The sequence below is a fragment of the Gymnoscopelus microlampas genome (assembly GCF_963454915.1).
Source record: "Gymnoscopelus microlampas genome assembly, chromosome: 3".
Taxonomy (NCBI): Eukaryota; Metazoa; Chordata; class Actinopteri; order Myctophiformes; family Myctophidae; genus Gymnoscopelus; species Gymnoscopelus microlampas.
The window spans coordinates 53,722,481-53,740,884 of NC_139940.1; the positions used below are offsets into that span (position 1 = coordinate 53,722,481).

The 18,404-nt window shown below is 43.8% G+C and overlaps 1 protein-coding gene across 2 annotated transcripts in view; it reads left to right on the top strand.

The window, feature by feature from the left end:
- Nucleotides 1-13,122: 13,122 nt before the first annotated feature.
- Nucleotides 13,123-18,404, top strand: part of LOC311042765 (twist-related protein 2-like) — a 90,170-nt gene continuing 84,888 nt past the window's right edge. Inside the window, exons 1-2 of one of the 2 annotated variants that reach the window (XR_014600543.1) lie at nucleotides 13,123-13,261; nucleotides 13,612-14,289. Coding sequence is in view for 1 of the 2 variants with exons in the window: in XM_084053752.1 (XP_083909878.1) it covers nucleotides 13,252-13,261; nucleotides 13,612-14,219 (618 nt within the window). In the remaining variant the exon portion in view is untranslated. Of the gene's footprint in view, nucleotides 13,262-13,611; nucleotides 15,838-18,404 lie in introns of those variants that run through there. The other variant, XM_084053752.1, reaches the window with a different exon arrangement.

Here is an 18,404-nt window from a genome sequence, read left to right on the forward strand (position 1 = left end):
CAGGGAACAAGGAAAGACTGCTTTCATCTCCTACACCCCAGACAAATGGAACAAACTCCCTCTGAAACCCTCTGAAACTGGATCATTTGGTCTCTATAGAGACATTTAGGATACTACTGGAGGATGCATTACATAAGGACTGCACCTGCTTTGTGTAGTAGGCTATAGCGCTTATGTATCTACATGATGATGTTCTATTTTTATTTTATTATATATAGTATTACTATATCATTGCTGTCCGGCAGGAACCAGCTAACTCCATTTTTCCGCTTTTGCTTTTTTTCCCCATAAATCAGTGCTATTGAACACCCTTTACGTCTTTATGTTGGTTAAACTAATATTGAATCAATGAAAAGCATTAAAAAGTGCTTCTTACAAAACCAGCTAACTCCATTGGATCCTCAAACTTTCTGCTAAACCAGCTAACTCCAGCAAAGGGGGGTGGAGTTAGCTGGTTTTGCTGACTCCAGGCTCCACCCCCTTTTGACCTCCAACCTCATTGTGAGCTTGGAGGTCCATTCAGCTGTTCTTATCAATGATGAACAAAACCTCCTAACTCCACTTTTTTTTTTTTTTTCATTTCCTGAAAAATGAACATTTTGGAGTTAGCTGGTTTCTGCCAGACAGCAGAGATATATAGTTAATTATATTGCACTTTTATTGTATAGTTTTTTGCATTATGTTGTACTCAGGGTGTTTTTGAAAAAGAGAGCTTGCTCTCAATGGTCTTCCCTGAAGGTCAACACTATCAGCCTGTACTGTACGGAACTGAGTGACCCGGACCTTGGGTGCGAGGAGGGGGGGGGGGGGGGGGTTGGTGCGGAGACCCCCCCCTGTCGAGCAGTCAGCCGCAACGGTCCGCCGGTGGTCACCTATACACGGGAACATGCACAAATAAAAAGTGTCCTGAGGACACGACGTCAAACATTGGTTAAACGGTGCGAATAGAGTGGAGGGACTGATAAATCAGTCAACGTGAATCTGCTTTATTAATTTGTGTCAGTCAAGCAAGGGGGGGGGGGGGGGGGGGGGCGGGCAGGGTCCCCGTTCCAAAGACAACAGGGACGCAGAGACAGTCTATTGTGTGGGTATGAATGGAGAGAGACACACACACACACACACACACACACACACACACACACACACACACACACACACACACACACACACACACACACACACACACACACACACACACACACACACACACACACCAGGAAGAGAGGAGGTGAACTGCATTCTGGGGGGATACCAACAAAAAAAAAAGAAAACAGGAGAATGCAGCTGCAGCTCAGAGCAATGTTAGTTTCATCATTTTGGCTGCCTGTGAGAATTCTTAGAATCCTTTTGAATTACAGTATGGCAGTAAATCATACACACCGCAAAATCCAGAGTGTTCATTTAACGCGGATGAACTCAACTATAATTTCACTCTTAGAGTGTACAGATGGACCCTACACTCTCAGAGTGAAATGAACACTCGGGAATTGACAGTGTACTGTACTTGTGTACTGTGTACTGTGTTGAAAGCCACTGTACGATTCCACCTCACAAAGAGGGTGGACAGAGTGATGCAAAGGTATAGCTCATTTGTTTTTAGCAACAGGCAGACGCAACTTTGTTTTTGTTTTTCCACCAAACTCCACCAAACTCTCTCTCTCTCTCTCTCTCTCTCTCTCTCTCTCTCTCTCTCTCTCTCTCTCTCTCTCTCTCTCTCTCTCTCTCTCTCTGGGGTGTAGGGGTCACAGTGATAGGTGGGGTGGGGGTCTCTCAGTGATAGGTGTTTTCTCAGATGGGTGCGGGGACAACGGGGAGCCAGAGGAAGCGTCCGTCTGTCTTGCCCCCCTGCTGTTGTTTTTGGCTGAGGAGGACACGGGGGGGGGGGGGGTTGCGGTGGAGCAGCAGCATTCCCGTGGGCTCTGCTCTCTCACACACACCTCTGTGCCCGTCCTCCTCCTGCACTGTTATTCATTGTGGTGTGCAGCTGCAGACCCCTGCCTGACCTCCCCCACACTCCTCCTCATGCACGTCCATCGTTAAAGTCTCATTCCGCGTACCACTAACAGCACGCCTTTTCTTCTTTTTTTTGTATGACAAAAATGTTTTTTTTAAAATATTATTTTACATTTTTTATCCCACGATTATGTAACCCATTTTTTTTTCACCCAGTGCCAATTGTCTAAGTAATCATGGGCGCTACACTCCCTCTGCCAGCCTAGGCAGAGCCTAGAGCCTATAGAGCCTATAGAGCCGAGCTCATGCCTCCTTCGATGCATGAGAGATAGCAAGCCACTTCTTATCACCTGACAGGGGGGAGGTTCCCTGGTTAGACGTAGCGCGTGGAAGGAACACGTTATTCCAACCAGTTCCTTTCCCCTCCGGCGCCCCGGCTGACCAGGGGGAGGCAGTACCTACCCTTGGGGACACAGGAAGAACATGCAAACTCCACACAGAGAGGCCGTTTCACCAACCACCCCCGCCTGTATGGGCACTGATGACGCAGAGGAGAGAACACGCCCCGAGTGTCCCCGGCGGGAATCGAATCCAGGACCTTGTAGCTGTGACCTAGACCTTTCACCGTGCCCGGGGCGACTGATTGCCTCGTCACTCAAGGGTCCTTCTGGTCGATCGACACGGTCACGACTTTTTTCTGTTCTGGCCCCACAGTGGTGGAATGAACTTCCCACTGATGTCAGGACAGCAGAGTCACTGCCCATCTTTCGCCGCAGGCTGAAAACCCACCTCTTCAAGAAACACTACCCTTCCTCTTTGCCTGGCCTACTTGTTGTTAACTAGTTGTACGAACTATTGTTGTATTGTTGTACTGTTTTATTGGATCTTGTTTAGTCGATACACTTTTTGTATTAGCTCGTGCTCACTTGATTTTGCTATTTTGTCTCATCTGTTTAAGAAAGTAGGTAGCAGATATATTGCATTTACCTTAGCGCTAGGTATACTCTTGGTTGCTTGCTTTTACGGGAAATGCACTTAAGACTTCTGGTGATTAGTAGTTTTGTTCCCTACCTATGTTGAATGCACTTATTGTAAGTCGCTTTGGATAAAAGCGTCTGCTAAATGACTGTAATGTAATGTAATGTAATGTAATGTGCCCCCACAAAAAAAGCATTTTTGTCATACAACAGTTGTTTAGTGTAGTCTCACGTTACCGGAGGATCAGAGATCTCCTCCTACAGATACTGTATGTTGTGGACTTAAATGCAAGCAAGGTTAGGTATTGGGCTGGACCAGCGGTAAGAACGGACGCTAACAAACCACACCCACTGCTTTCTAAACCAATCATATCACAGCCCCCAATATGAAGGACCGCCTTAAAGGCTTTGGATTGGTTCTGCAATGCATTTTTTAAACTCTTTGATTCCACCCAGTTTTAACACCAAAAGCTGCGACAATCTCAACAGAGACTATGTGAGTCAATGGTTCCCAAAAGTGTACAAACTACAAATGGAACCAAATGGACCCGTTATGGTTCATTTGGTTCCATTTGTACACTCTCAGAGTTAAAGGAGTGATTCACCCAAACAAATACTTATTTTTTATCAATTACACACCCCATGAAGCCTTGAATTCAAAGAGATTGTTTTGTTTTTTATCGCATAGGAGACTCTATGGAGTCAGCATCTTTCCACCTGTAATCAAATTATTGCCTTAGGAATGCGACAAAAACTGCAAAATCTCCACAAATTCAATGTAATTGAACTCATTTTTTGGGTGAACTTCTCCTTTAAGGGGGTTCCTGAACCACTGGTCTTAGAGGCGATATGAATGGGCTTCAACAAGGCTCTATGGTGGGAGACCTCACAATGCACTGTGGTGACAGTGAAGAACCACAATGAGAACTATGCTATGGCATTATGCACATCCATGAGTCCAACATGACACGGCATGTTATATAGCTTTCTTCTTTCTTCAGTGTGTGTGTGTGTGTGTGTGTGTGTGTGTGTGTGTGTGTGTGTGTGTGTGTGTGTGTGTGTGTGTGTGTGTGTGTGTGTGTGTGTGTGTGTGTGTGTGTGTGTGTGTGTGTGTGTGTGTGTGTGTGTGTGTGCGCGCGCGCTAGCAGAGTTATTTGGCTGGGCTCGCAGCCATAGATGCCATTATTCTTTATTTATTTTATTTCATTTTAACGTTGGAAGAGAGGAATGGTTTAAAAAGGGAGCCCAGAGCCCATGTTATTGTGAAGATGGCTGCAGTGTTAATTTTGACCTGTCTTTTTAACAGTCACAACATGTTGTAACTTGAAATTGCGTTAATATTTTATGGTTTTATTTTCTCGTGCTGCTTAAATAACTTTCATGTACGCTATATGTATGAGTGTGATGATAACATCATACACAGGAATGTCCTTGGTGTTAATTTAACCCGGAAAAGTGTACAAATGTAACCAAACACTTTTACACCTTTGTTCAGACTTTTTGCCAGGATTGGTCAATTATTATTATTATTATTATTATTATTATTATTATTATTATTATTATTATTATTATTATTATTCATTAATGAAGTAATTGACTGCGTATGAAGTGTATATTTCACTTACACAATGTCCTGTGAGTGTCTGCTCCCAGAACTCCCAGCAGCACCTGTCAACCAGTCTGCTCTAACCGTCATGATCTAGCAGCTACTGTCTGTCTGTCTGTCTGTCTGTCTGTCTGTCTGTCTGTCTGTGTGTGCGTGTGTGCGTGTGTGCGCGTGTGTGAGTGTGTGTGTGCGTGTGCGTGTGTGTGTGTGTGTGTGTGGTCCGAGGGGTGGCAGGGTGGTTTATGGGTAACAGGAGGCATGGTTCAATGCTTTGGAGCTACTATGGTATTTCTTCTTTTTTTTCTTTTTTTCTTTTTTGCGGGCGGGTGAAGACACAAAATATACTGTCTGACGTTTGTTTTGTCAGATATGAGGCCAGACTGGTTGTCCAATCTGGATAACACACTATTCTGTGTCATATGGTGTTATCCCATGCAGTTTTTTTTTGTTTTCACAAGGCATTCATTGTGTTGATGATTTTTCAGATTAATCCAGATAAACTTTAGCGCCAGTGAGATTAATCTTTGAAGAAAAATATAATCATTTTCTGGAGTTGAATCACACAGCTATAGTAGAGACATTGCAGATAGTGTTTACAAAACCCTGGAGAGACGCTTGCGCACGCGCGCGCGCGCGCGCGCGTGCGTGCGTGCGTGCGTGCGTGCGTGCGTGCGTGCGTGTGTGTCTGTGTGTGTCTGTGTGTGTCTGTGCGTGCGTTCGTGCGAGCGTGCGCCCGTGTGTGCGTGTGTGTGTTTGTGTGTGTCTGTGTGTGCGTGTGTGCATGTGTGTGTGTGTGTGTGTGTGTGTGTGTGTGTGTGTGTGTGTGTGTGTGTGTGTGTGTGTGTGTGTGTGTGTGTGTGCGTGCGTGTGTGCGTGCGTGCGTGCGTGCGTGCGTGCGTGCGTGCGTGTGTGTGTGTGTTTTAAAGGAAAGAGTATACTGTTGGGATACCAGCTCGTCCCTAAACCCCACCTCACCTCCAGCTCCCAAGCTGTGAAAACATACTGAGGAGCTTTGTTGGTTGTCAGTGGCCAATAAGGTGTCACTCTGTGCTGTGCTAGATCTCTGAGCTCTCACTGAGTCACTGCAATGAACTGTGACTCTAATGAACAGAGTCACTCCAGTGAACAGAGTCACTCCAGTGAACAGAGTCACTCCAGTGAACAGAATTACTCCAATGAACCGAGTCACTCCAGTGAACAGAATCACTGCAGTGAACAGAGTCACTCCAGTGAACAGAGTCACTCCAGTGAACAGAGTGACTCAGGGGAGTGACTGTACATAGTGAACAGTGGTGTGTTCTAGGTTTTTTCGGAGGGCATAGATATACTCGACATGTGTTTGGTTACGCTTGCGCGTGGTCAATGGATGAAATGGTTAGTAGAGGGCTACGTTTTTATTCTGCACGTCATTCTACGTACAGCACAACACGGTATAACATACCACTGCTGGTGAACAGAATCACTGCAATGAACAGAATCACTCCAGTGACATGGGTGAATGTATGTCCTTTGCACACACACACAAACAATGAATAGCCTATACACCATATTAGTCAAACATTTTAAGGGACATTTCCACTTGAATGAAACAACAATATATAGAGAGAGGACAGAGTGGGTAGAGAAAGCATCCATGAATGGGATTTGAACCCAGCGAATAACAATGTTGCACCTTCATGGAACAAACGCTTCATTGGTTTAGTCGACAGGACAGCCCTGCTGCAACCCAATTCTTTAGATTCTGTGAGGAGTAAAACAGCCCTTTCCTTTTGTTGTGATAAGACCTGAGATTGTGCTACTCCTGCAAAGGGCAAGCCAGCCTCTGTGTTCTTAAAAAAAAAAAAGAAAGAGCTAAAGAGCCGTACACAGTTAAAAGTAACACAAAGTGAAAAAAAAAAAAAACACGATTAGAACCCTCGCCATCAAAGCGCCGGGCTTTCAAAGGATTTCTTTTATGGCCGTCTTCGGGAGCTCTGGCTCCTCGTGTCCAGACAACTTCTAAAAGTCTGTTTTCATTCTCATCTCCCTTAATCAGCACCCTACACCCCCCCCCCCCCACCCCTTCGCTAGACACGGCCTGATATGAAGTCTGGATCTCACTGCGGAATGGGACATTTTGAGCCTTTTTGGAGGAGAAAATATTGTTATCGAGGCCTGACCTCATTAGTACTCGGGTTTGATTGGCGGAGGTCTTCGCGACCCGCCCGACTCGCAGACCCCCAAAACCCCAAAACCCCCCCTCCTCCCTCCCTGTCTTCTCTCCATCTCCGGCAGCTGATCCATCTATGCTCTTTGGCGTCAGTCGTGCTGTGGTTTCCCCCTTTTTTCAATGCTCCCGTCGTACCGCGGTGTCGTTCGTCGACAAATAGCAGACCTACAAGCACGTTGTGAGCTTGTAGGTCCGCTATTTTCGGCATTCGACAAAGTATAAATCGGACTTAAAAGGAGGGGGGAAAAAAGCCTAATGGAGTGAACATGATCATCGCCGTTCGTGCTGGGAGCCGCAACAGCTACAACAGGGAGAGACGCGGTTTGTTATTTCAATAGATATGCGAGCGGGGCTGATAGGAGGGGGGAGACGCTGCCTTCCGCAAAGCTTTGGCAGAGAAAATAGACTCGGCGGGTCTCTGCGGAGCTGGACCGGTGCCGGGGAGTGAGTGGGTGAGAGCCGGAGTATGTGTCTGCCTTGATGTGACCTCTGGGAGGGGCCGGTGAGTGATGCACCGGGGTCACCCATGACTGCTGTGTCAGGTCGCATGAATCACTGTTAATACGCTCCGCTTTTATCGCGACTCCCACTCCTTGATAAGCACAAAGGCTCGCTTCATCTGTACTTGTCTTGACTCCACGCCTTTTGCATGGGAAGGAGGTCCCATGCATGTGGCCTCAGGTTTGCACACACACACACACACACACACACACACACACACACACACACACACACACACACACACACACACACACACACACACACACACACACACACACACACACACAAACACACACACACACACACACACACACACACACACACACACACACACACACACACACACACACACAGACACACACTCCGGTTACTGTAAATAACAAGCAGTAGTCTTGATTGATTTTGTACGTATTTCAAAATAGCACCGTTTCCCCGCGACCGTCCGGGTTTCTTTGGATGTTATTCTTTATTTCGGACCTTTTTAAAGCCTTCTAGTCTTCTTATCATTTACTACACAGTAACAATGTACTTATTAATTTGTAATTCAGGTAGTGTACAAAGGGCTACTATTATTAATGTTATATTCGTTTTTGGAGCGAGCGACGGTCAGTCGGTCGGTCGGTCGGACGGACGGACGGACGGACGGACGGACGGACGGACGGACGGACGGACGGACGGACGGACGGACGGACAGACAGACAGACAGACAGACAGACAGACAGACAGACAGACAGACAGACAGACAGACAGTCAGTCAGACAGACAGACAGACAGACAGACAGACAGACAGACAGACAGACAGACAGACAGACAAAAGGTCCAGTCTTTGTTAACTTCAGCTTCCTTCCATGCCTATAGCAGTCGTCATCATACAGTGAGTCCATACAGCAACAATGTTATTAAATGCGACACCAGGGGAGACAGTATGTCCTCTGGTGACATCATTCTCTGTCAAAACAGCTGTGTTTTGTCAGAGTCACTACAGCAGCAGTGTGTGGAACGCCACGCCGCACGGCAATCTGCCAACCCAAAGAGTCAAGTACGTATTACGGTTTTTAGATACCGGCCTCAATGCTATCTATAAAAAAAACTGCAGAATGATCTCCTAGTGCTGCGGTGGGGCTTATGATTGCATGCCGCATGACTTAGGAAAGATTTGTATAAAGAGTCCCTCTAATATACGGTAGATTGCTTATAGGCTCCATGCGAAACCATAAACTAGATGACCAATGTTTGACATCATTATTTTGCTAAAGATGATTTTCAGGTTATTTCTGCTTTATTGGCTTGTACCAGTTAATGACAGGAAGGACTGTAGGGAGAGAGAGAGAGAGAGAGAGAGAGAGAGAGAGAGGGGGGGGGGGGGGGGGGGGTCAGGCAGCTCAGGTCATGAGCCACATACACATCTATGACAGAAGGTTTGTGAGCTACCAGAACAGGCCTACATCGTTATTTTAAAATCCATTACGGCGCACGTTTATGCAACGTGTCAAACCTTCAGATCCCATCAGTACAGCGGACAGAAACACAGTCCATGATCCTGATCCACAGCATGTCCTACCCTGGTTTTGAACCTTGGTCTCCCCATGTGGGAGTCCACATTTCTAGCCCTTTTCCAAGACAGAATCCATGCTTGGCAAGGGGATTTATTATGATTATGAGATTGAGACAGTGCTACTTATCAACCTGTGTAGGGAGACCACTTCCAACCACTGCTGATGTACAAGCTATATTGTATTAACATACTCTACCATACAGATGTAGCTATATTGTATTAATATACTCTACCATACAAACGTACTAGTTATATTGTATGAACCCATTAAGACCTGGAACGCATCTGTGACACTTTAGATTTCTTTGGCTATTCAAAAATAGCAGATATACAAGCTCATAGCGTGGCACCGAGTGCCGCGCTATGAACTTGTAGATCTGCTATTTTTGAAAAATCTTGAAAAAAAATGTTTTAGATTTTTTTCAAAAAACTGTTAGGATTTAGATTTTTTTTAAAGAATCGCCTCAGGTCTTAATGGGTTAACATACTCTATCATACAGATATACTAGTTATTTTTGTATTAACAAACTCTACCATACAGATTGTCTAAAATAACCGTTAACTCATTAAAATAAGTTCCAGAATGCAGCTTTAAGATGCTCACCTCTAGAACCCCTGCTGATCTAGGATCGGATCCCACCAGAGTTAACCCGCCTCGGCCTCCTTCATATTGTGTTTTCTCAGCTTCCCTGCTGTCAATCTAAATAAACTCAAAATGACAAAGGGGAGTGGACAGACCCTTCCCTTTTATGAAAACAAGGCATTCTAGTGATGTGCATAGTTGAGCTGCATGGCTCGTCGCCTTTGTGTTTCAGCCTCAAGATACTTATGGCATTTTTAGCATCCTCTTGTGGGCAGATTAACAGAGTGACAGAGTGAAGGGTAGGGAGACCATGCACCTCCAACCACTGCAGAGGTAATAGTTGTGTTAACATACAAACAACCGTTACAACAAATTGTTGGAATGGCCCAGATTTCACATTTATTTGAATGCTACAGAGTCAATTTACCAAATTAATTGTTATAAATAATAATAATACATTGTATTTGTAACACACTTTATATTTGAACCAAATCTCAAAGTGCTACATGTTAAAAAATAAAAAATAAAATAAATAACTAATAATAATAAAACAGTGAAATGAATAAAATTCAGATCAAAGGTCAGCTAAACACAGTTAAGAAGAAGCTTAAAAAGTTAACAAACACACATGCGTCACTGAGTCCATCTAGGCAAATGCCTTGTTAAAAAAGAAAGGTTTTTAGACCCCTTTTAAAGGTGTCAACGGACTGTGGTGCTCTCAGATGGTCAGGGAGGAGGGCGTTCCACAGTCGAGGAGCAGCTTAGCAGAAGGCCCGATCCCCCATGGTGCGGAGCTTTGCTGTCTGGGGTTCGAGCGTGTTTGAATATCTAGAGCGGAGGGAGCGGAGGGAGCGGGTGGAGGTCGGGGGTTTGAGGAGTTCCTTTAGATAGGAGGGGCAATGCTGTGGATGCATTGATAGGTAAGTAGGGAGACCTTGTACTCTATCTTAGACTACGTAGACTGTACTGCACTAGTGGCTGTCAGCTCAGTTCTAGAGCTCAAGACTATTGCTGGTTCGTAGTCTACACATCTAACCAGCGAGTCACCTAAACGTGCGACTCAAACACAAGGAACCACCAGGTGGAACAGAAAACGACCAGCTCTCCAGCTGCCCGGCAGGAGCAGAGCGGAGAACCACTGGAGTCATCACACCAGATCCCCTGAAAGGTGAATGGTATATGTGGCTGTAGCACCATAGACATATCCACAGGAATGCCAGGTACCACCAGGTAGCATGATCAGCACCTTGGACAGATCCACAGTTACTGTCAGGTAAACCAGTCAGCACCTTGGACAGATCCACAGGTTTGCCAGGTAACCTGATCAGCACCCTGGACAGATCCACAGGTTTGCCAGGTAACCTGATCAGCACATTGGACAGATCCACAGTGACTGTCAGGTAAGCTGATCAGCACCTTGGACAGATCCACAGGAATTCCAGGTATGTGGGACTCACCTCAAGAAAGGCTGCTCTGATGATGTATCATTTGACCTTAGTATATTAATAAGTGTCTTCAAACTGCACTATCTCTTAAAATACTGGAATATAGCATTAATCACAGGTAGTTTGTAGGTATATAAGTATAGGTGTAGTAGACTTAAAGTACGTATTCATGTTATATAGTTTGTTATGCAAAAGTGCATAGATTTACTTGGGGCACTTCTCTTTGACTTTTTGGGCCTTTCGCATTGGTTGGTTATGATTCTGCCCAGTAGAACAATCCTGAATTGAAAAGCAATTTAAAAAGGAATCCAGTCACAGTTTTGAATGAGTGAATGAATGCCTAAGTGTTGTCAATGCTCTCCAGGTTCACCCTGAAATGTTAAACAGATTAAGATGGAGGTATGGCCCAGGTCAGACTTAAAACAACCCTGTGTGTTGTTGGTACTGTGGGGTTTCCTCCTCCGAACAATGGCTTTACTCTCAGGGCCTCGCTGGAGATGTAAATGGATGTTCACTGGTGTTATGACCTCTGCCCTCCACTGCCCTCCTGTTTCCTGCTGCAGATGCTGCTCCTGTGGATGGAGGCCTTACTCAACCTAAACAAAGTAATCCTTCCCTCTAAACAAGATGGATATTGTATCACTCACATCCTAGTGAAACACCAGGACGGGCCTGTAGAAGCCCTTTGATTTTGACTTGGGGGGAAACAAATGCAAAACTTTAACCATTTCCCCCCTTTTTTTGCCTCCTATAGAATGCACAGAAAATAAATCATGCAACAACTTTTATCTTTTGTGATGGATTATGCATGGAAATCGCCCTCTTGTGGGCAATAGAGTTATAACCCATTGCAGTTCTAGGAAGACTTCAAACTCAGGCAGTATTGGCATGTCAAATATGTAGGAATCACATTTTCCCCAAGATGTATGTACTTTGATCTCTGGTCAATTTGCTAGCAGATTAAAAGGCAACTTTGAAATCAATGTAGGCTTTTAAGTTAGAGTTTGAGCTCAATATTTAGCAAATTGGAAATGAATTGGTTAAAATGAATTACAGTTGGTATGTAAAAACAAAGATTATAGCTATACTAATGATGAACAACAACAAATAAATCACAATTGTGGTATTGCAGTTGGAATGATGAATGAACTGCCATTGCTTAGAATGACGCACCTTTTTGCGCATGCATGGAGCCGCGCGTAAAACGCATGCAGTGCCAAGGCATGTTTATAATCTATCACTTGAAGAAAAAGAGAGAAAAAATAATCTCCATACAACCTCACTGGCTCTGAACTTGCCCGGGATTCCACACAGACCCGTTTGTTTTAAAACGGGAGGACAATGGGGAAAGAAGACACATCTGATCAAATCAATTCACGCCTTATACTGTATTATTACATCATTTGAAAGAACAGTGTTGTGTTGTGAAACATGCTTGCTGTCCGGTGTCTATTTTCCAACACTGTCTTTGTATTCAGGGGAGAGCTTTACACGCAGTAAAATCCTGAGTGTCCATTTCACTCTGAGAGTGTGCAAATGCATTTGGGTCCATTTGCGCGCTCTCAGAGTTGAAATAACACCGAGGATTTGGCAGTGCAGCGGTAGTGGTAACCGGAAGTCTCGCCCCAAAACACGCTCGCCCCCAGATCTTGTATTCTTGTATTTTTTTCCTCTTTTTTTCCCTTTTTTTTTTTTACTGAGGATAAGGTTAGAAATAAGGTTAGATTTAGGCATAGTTTTACTGGGGTCAAGTTTAGGAATAAGGTTAGGTTTAGGCATAGTTTTACTGAGGTTAAGTTTGACTAGGTTTAAGCTTTACTGATGATGTGAAGGTTATAGGACTAAGTTATGATTTAGGCATAGTTTTACTGGGGTCAAGTTTAGGAATAAGGTTAGGTTTAGGCATAATAGTTTACTGAGGTTATGTTTAGGAATAATGTTAGGTTTATGCATAGTTTACTGAGGCCGCATTTAGGAATAAGGTTAGGTTTAGGCATAGTTTACTGAGGTTACGTTTAGGAACAAGGTTAGGTTTGTTAGACATAGTTTACTGAGGTTACGTTTAGGAATACCAGGTGCATGGCGACCGTTCCGAGGCCGCCGGATTTCCCCCCAAGGGGCGACTGTGTTTTGGGGCGAGCGTTTTGACAGTTCCTTGGCTGCCTGTGCCCACCCCTCGTCTCACGTAATTCATCTCCTCGGCCAATCCTCTCGCTCTCCAAACTCTTAACGCCAATGCAGGTCTTATAAGAACTCCCTAAAGCTCCTCAAAGTAGCAGAGAAAAAAGGGGAACTCGTCGTCTCAGGCGCATCGGTCCCATCTATGGATTATAACCTCGGCGTCTTCCGAGACAGGTGGACATACCCGCTGGCTTCATGAGAGGAGGAGGAGGAGAGGGGGACACTTTCCGGGCTTCTTCTGATGTCTGAGGGTATGATGGATAGATAGAGAGAGAGATATTCTATTGATCCCCGAAGAGAAACTCAGATATCATAGCTCACACAGGCAGGCATACATTAAGGTTGCAGTTAAAAAAAGAAACATCACACAAAGACAGGTTAAAAGTGAGAGAAGACAAATATATATATATTTTAAATATTATTCATAAGCATAACAAGCACTAAAAGGTGTCACTGGGAATAATAATAATAATCATCCTTTGTTATTGCACATGGACCCATAAATAACTCCAACTATTAGGCCAGTTCATAGAGCCTATATAATTGCTGTTGGGGACCAAAAAAAAGTGGCTAGACCGTTAAAATCGTTCACTCTTCGCAGGGCATCGAGCGGAACAGATGGGGGCTGAAGAGTCGGGCAGCTCTCCCGTGTCACCAGTGGACAGTAGTACTCTGCACAGCAACAGCGAGGGGGAAGCGGACAGCCACAGCAACATCAGGCAGACTCCTTCTAGCAATAACAAGAAGAGGAGCGGGAGGAAGAGGCGATCGGCGAGCAGGAGAAGAACGGAGGAGGAGGAGGAGGAGGAGGACGATCAGGACTCGGATCACGGCAGCCCGACCCCTGGGAAACGAGGCAAGAAGCAGGGATCAGGCGGCAGCAGCAGCGGCTCCAGCCCGCAGTCCTTCGAGGAGCTCCAGACGCAGCGCGTCATGGCCAACGTGCGGGAGCGCCAGAGGACGCAGTCGCTGAACGAGGCGTTCGCGTCGCTGCGCAAGATCATCCCCACGCTGCCCTCCGACAAGCTGAGCAAGATCCAGACGCTGAAGCTGGCCGCCCGCTACATAGACTTCCTCTGCCAGGTGCTGCAGAGCGACGAGCTGGACGCCAAGATGGCCAGCTGCAGCTATGTGGCGCACGAGAGGCTGAGCTACGCCTTCTCCGTGTGGCGGATGGAGGGCGCCTGGTCCATGTCGGCGTCTCACTGACTTCTGGGAACATCTGGGATGGATAGATGGATGGATCGATGGAGAGGAGAGGAGAGGAGAGGACGACATGGTACGAGTTTTCACCCCCCAAAAATGAGGAGTTCACCCATTTTTAAAACATTTATTTTCTGTCAATTACAAACCCCATGAAGCCTTGATTTGTTTTAGATTTGTTTTGTTTGTGTCGCATTCCTGATGATCGGGTCATCAGTCAATACAGGAGACTCTCTCCTGCATGGAGACTCCGCCGGTCATCACATTATTGGCTCAGGAATGCGACCAAAACTAAAAAAGAAATCTCCATGAAGTCAAGGCTTCATAGGGTGTGTAATTGATGGAAAATAAGTCATTTTTTGGGGTGAACTACTACCTTTAACCTGCCCTAACCTGCCCTCAAGCTTACCCGTGTGTTTTGGGTCGTTTCTGGGTCTTTATCCAACAAGCAAACCACTTTATGTGCAGTATACAATCCTCAGTGCCACGGGCCAAATGCCCCCCTGAACAAATGGAACCAAATGGACCCTTGATTATATTATGAATACACTCTTGGAGTTACTATGCATAAATTGCCTCTGAGGATTTGAATGTGTCAAGCCTTCAGTCATGTTTGTTCGTGTGTTTGTTTGTTTGTTTGTTTGTTTGTTTGTTTGTTTGTTTTGCTGCCCGCAACTAATTCATGGGTGTGTCTATCTCTGAGCATTAATCATTATCATTCTTGTAATAGTTATTATTCATTTTACAGGTGACTGCTGATACTTCTATGCTATTAGACGGGACAATTCTGGATGCCCAATAATGCTGGATACATGGATGATAAACTATTTAAACCAAAGAGGACAGACAGACAGACAGACAGACAGACAGACAGACAGACAGACAGGGCGTGAATGGGGGGTTCGATCTCAACGAGGCCTTGCACTGCGCAGTCCAGTGTGCTCTAATACCATTGGTTCTCAAAGTGGGGTCCGGGGACCCCCAGGGGTTCCGTGGGGGCGTTCCAGGGGGTCCCCGCAGCAAAATGTGTTAATATAGCATCGCAATAATTTGAACCACCTTGTATACTTTGGCTATTCAAAAATAGCAGATCTACAAGCTTGTAGATCTGCTATTTTTGAAAAACCGTGAAAATGTGTCCAAACCTTTGAATATATATATATATATATATATTTAAAGAAAACATCTGTAACTCAAATCTTTGCTTCTGGGGGGGTCCCTGGAACAAAATATTTTGAGATGGGGGTCCGCGGCCAAATACATAATAATGTTTGGGGGTCCTTGGCTGAAAGGTTTGAGAACCACTGCTCTATGCCGTACCACTCTCTCCATTCACATACTGTTGACGACGAATGTTGGAACTGTTGTTTTGTTTATTATTAATAATAATAATGCGTTGTCTCAGTTGTTGTGTGAGACTAGTGTCAATAGTCGACTGGATGTGGATCTATAACCTGTGCAAGAAAGAAGAGAAATGTTTTCAGAAGTTACATTTTATTTATTTATTGGTGAAACGTGTTACATAAAGGAATACACCCTGTGTCAGAAATACATTCCTATTTTTTAATATCTTTGTGTAAATATTTGTATATATTTTTTTGCATTAAACCTACAGATAAGGACATATTTGTCTGGCTCCCAATTCGTTTATACGATTATCTTTTGTTATGTCGTGTTGCTGCATTGTCATTCATGTTTTGTTTTATATGTTAGCTTATATACAGAAGAAACCACTGTAATGGGTGATTGGCAGTGGTGGAAAGTAACTAAGTATATTCACTCAAGTACTGTACTTAAGTAAATCTGAGGATGTTTTTACTTTACTGGAGTATTTCCAATTTTCAATACTTTTACTTCTATTCCATTACATCTAAGAAGTAAATATTGTGCTTTTACTCACTAAATTATTTGACAACTTTAGTTACTATAGGATTATTATTACAAAACATGCATTATCCACTTCATCCCTATGTACTTTGGCTATTTGAAAATAGCCGAACTGCAAGTTCACAATGCATTTGTTGTGAGCTTGTAGATCTGCTATTTAAAAAAATAATTATTAATTATATTTAAATGGGACATTCTGCACAATGAGTACTTTTACTTTTGGTACTTTAAGTATATTTTGATGCCAATACTTGTGTAATTTTGCTCAAGTCAATTTTGAATACTGGACTTTTACATTTCTTTTTTACTTGAAAAGAAATGTGAGTACTTCGTCCACCAATGGTGATTGGACGTTAGATATTATATTTCAATACATAATATAATCCATGAAGACGTGTGTCCTCGTGTGCCTTAATGTCCATGAACGGGCATATGCGTCATATCACATTTAACGACAACATGCTTCACATGCAGGCTGATCTTCTCCTGGGAAAATACTAAACAGTTATTCTTGGCAGACTTCTATTCTCCGCATCGTAACTACTACACACATTGTATTGAAGTTATTTTCATAATCTGTTTTCAATATCAACACCAACCAGACAAATCAATAATCATAATGTCAAAGTCCCAGACGTTTTGGTCAACTTCTCGTGTTATGTTTAACAATCCCCTGCGACCTTTTTTTCTCCTTTTTAATTAAGTTGGACTTCTCGTGTCAAACGTAAATATATTTTTTTAGACATCAAAAAACGAAAAATGCAGAAAAGCCATGGGATAATAACCAATTACAGTCAGTTGCTAGATAATAAGAAAAACACATGTGTGTGTGTGTGTGTGTGTGTGTGTGTGTGTGTGTGTGTGTGTGTGTGTGTGTGTGTGTGTGTGTGTGTGTGTGAGAGTGAGAAGAAAGGTTATGTCAACTTATCACACTGATCAACGATATAGAAACGTAATCATGTCATGTTACCAAATACTTATAACCAAATATATTATGTCATATGATTTTAGAATAATGCTCGTTAAAAAAAAGCTCTGCTATCTTGTGTAGGCTGTACATTTGCACACCGACTATAATGCGACATGTCGCAGCGACAATCTGCCTTGCGATCTTTTAATATAAATAGAACGTTTAAAATTCCAAATAGGTTTAATAATCAAAACACAAGTATAGACCAGCCTACGAATATGTCAGCATCACACATTAATCAAATGGATCTCCATACCAACACATCGTATAGGCCTACTCTTGTTAATTTCACTTAAAATGTTAAGTTATAACACCGAGGATATCATAGCAGGTTAATTATCAACTGACAATATATAGGTCTAATGCGGGGTTCTGAAAGTGAGGTCCGGGGACGCCCAGGTGTCAGGGGTCCCCAGCAAAATTAGTTAATAGGATCAAAATAAGTTTATGATACTCACTTTAACCATCGGCTATTTGAAAATAGTCAATTTCACACAAACACAATCTTGGAGAAAAAAGAAAACAAGTGAAAATTGTGGAATATTAAAAAAAAACATTTCAACAACACAAATGTTGCATGGGGGTCCCTGGCAAGATATATTTTCGGATGAAGTTCCGTGGCCAAACCTTTGAATTTATAGTTTTTTTTTAAAGCGAACATTTGTAACTCAAATCTTTGCTTCTGGGGGTCCCTGGAACAACACTATTTTGAGATGGGGGTCCGTGGCCAAATACATATCATTTTGGGGGTCCTTGACATGAAAACGTTTGAGAACCGCTGGCCTATTCAGTCCCTGTCAGAGTTGCAGCCATAGAGGTCCCAGGCTAAGTGAAGCGACCTATTGACACCGAGCAGATATTTCACGCAGCCCCATCTATCGATAGAGTGACACAGACATCCAGATCTGGCAAATAACTTCCAGCCCTCCTGTTATGTAGGACTCGTTGGGAATCAAAGCACGTGGCCGTTTGAAGGTGTGTAATTGGCTTTCTGAAAGGCATGTATGGCATTCCCAGATGTCTATGAAATTCAAGGAGGCCCTGCGATGCACGGCCACTGCAAGGTGGGCCCTGGCTCTGTAAATAGTACTATTTTCACAAGAGCTTTGCTTTGCGAGACGGGGAGACAAGTTAGACAAACACAAAGTGGGTATAATAGTGAAGTTTTTTTTTATACTTTCGAGTTTCGACTCTGGGCTTGCATTTAACAAAACACAATAAAGCTCACTTATAACCCCCAATGAAATGCACCTATGATTAAATAAATAGGCCTAAGTTTACACTCTTTTAAGTCAACTATAGGCCTATTCTTATATCAATGTCCTGGCAAAGTA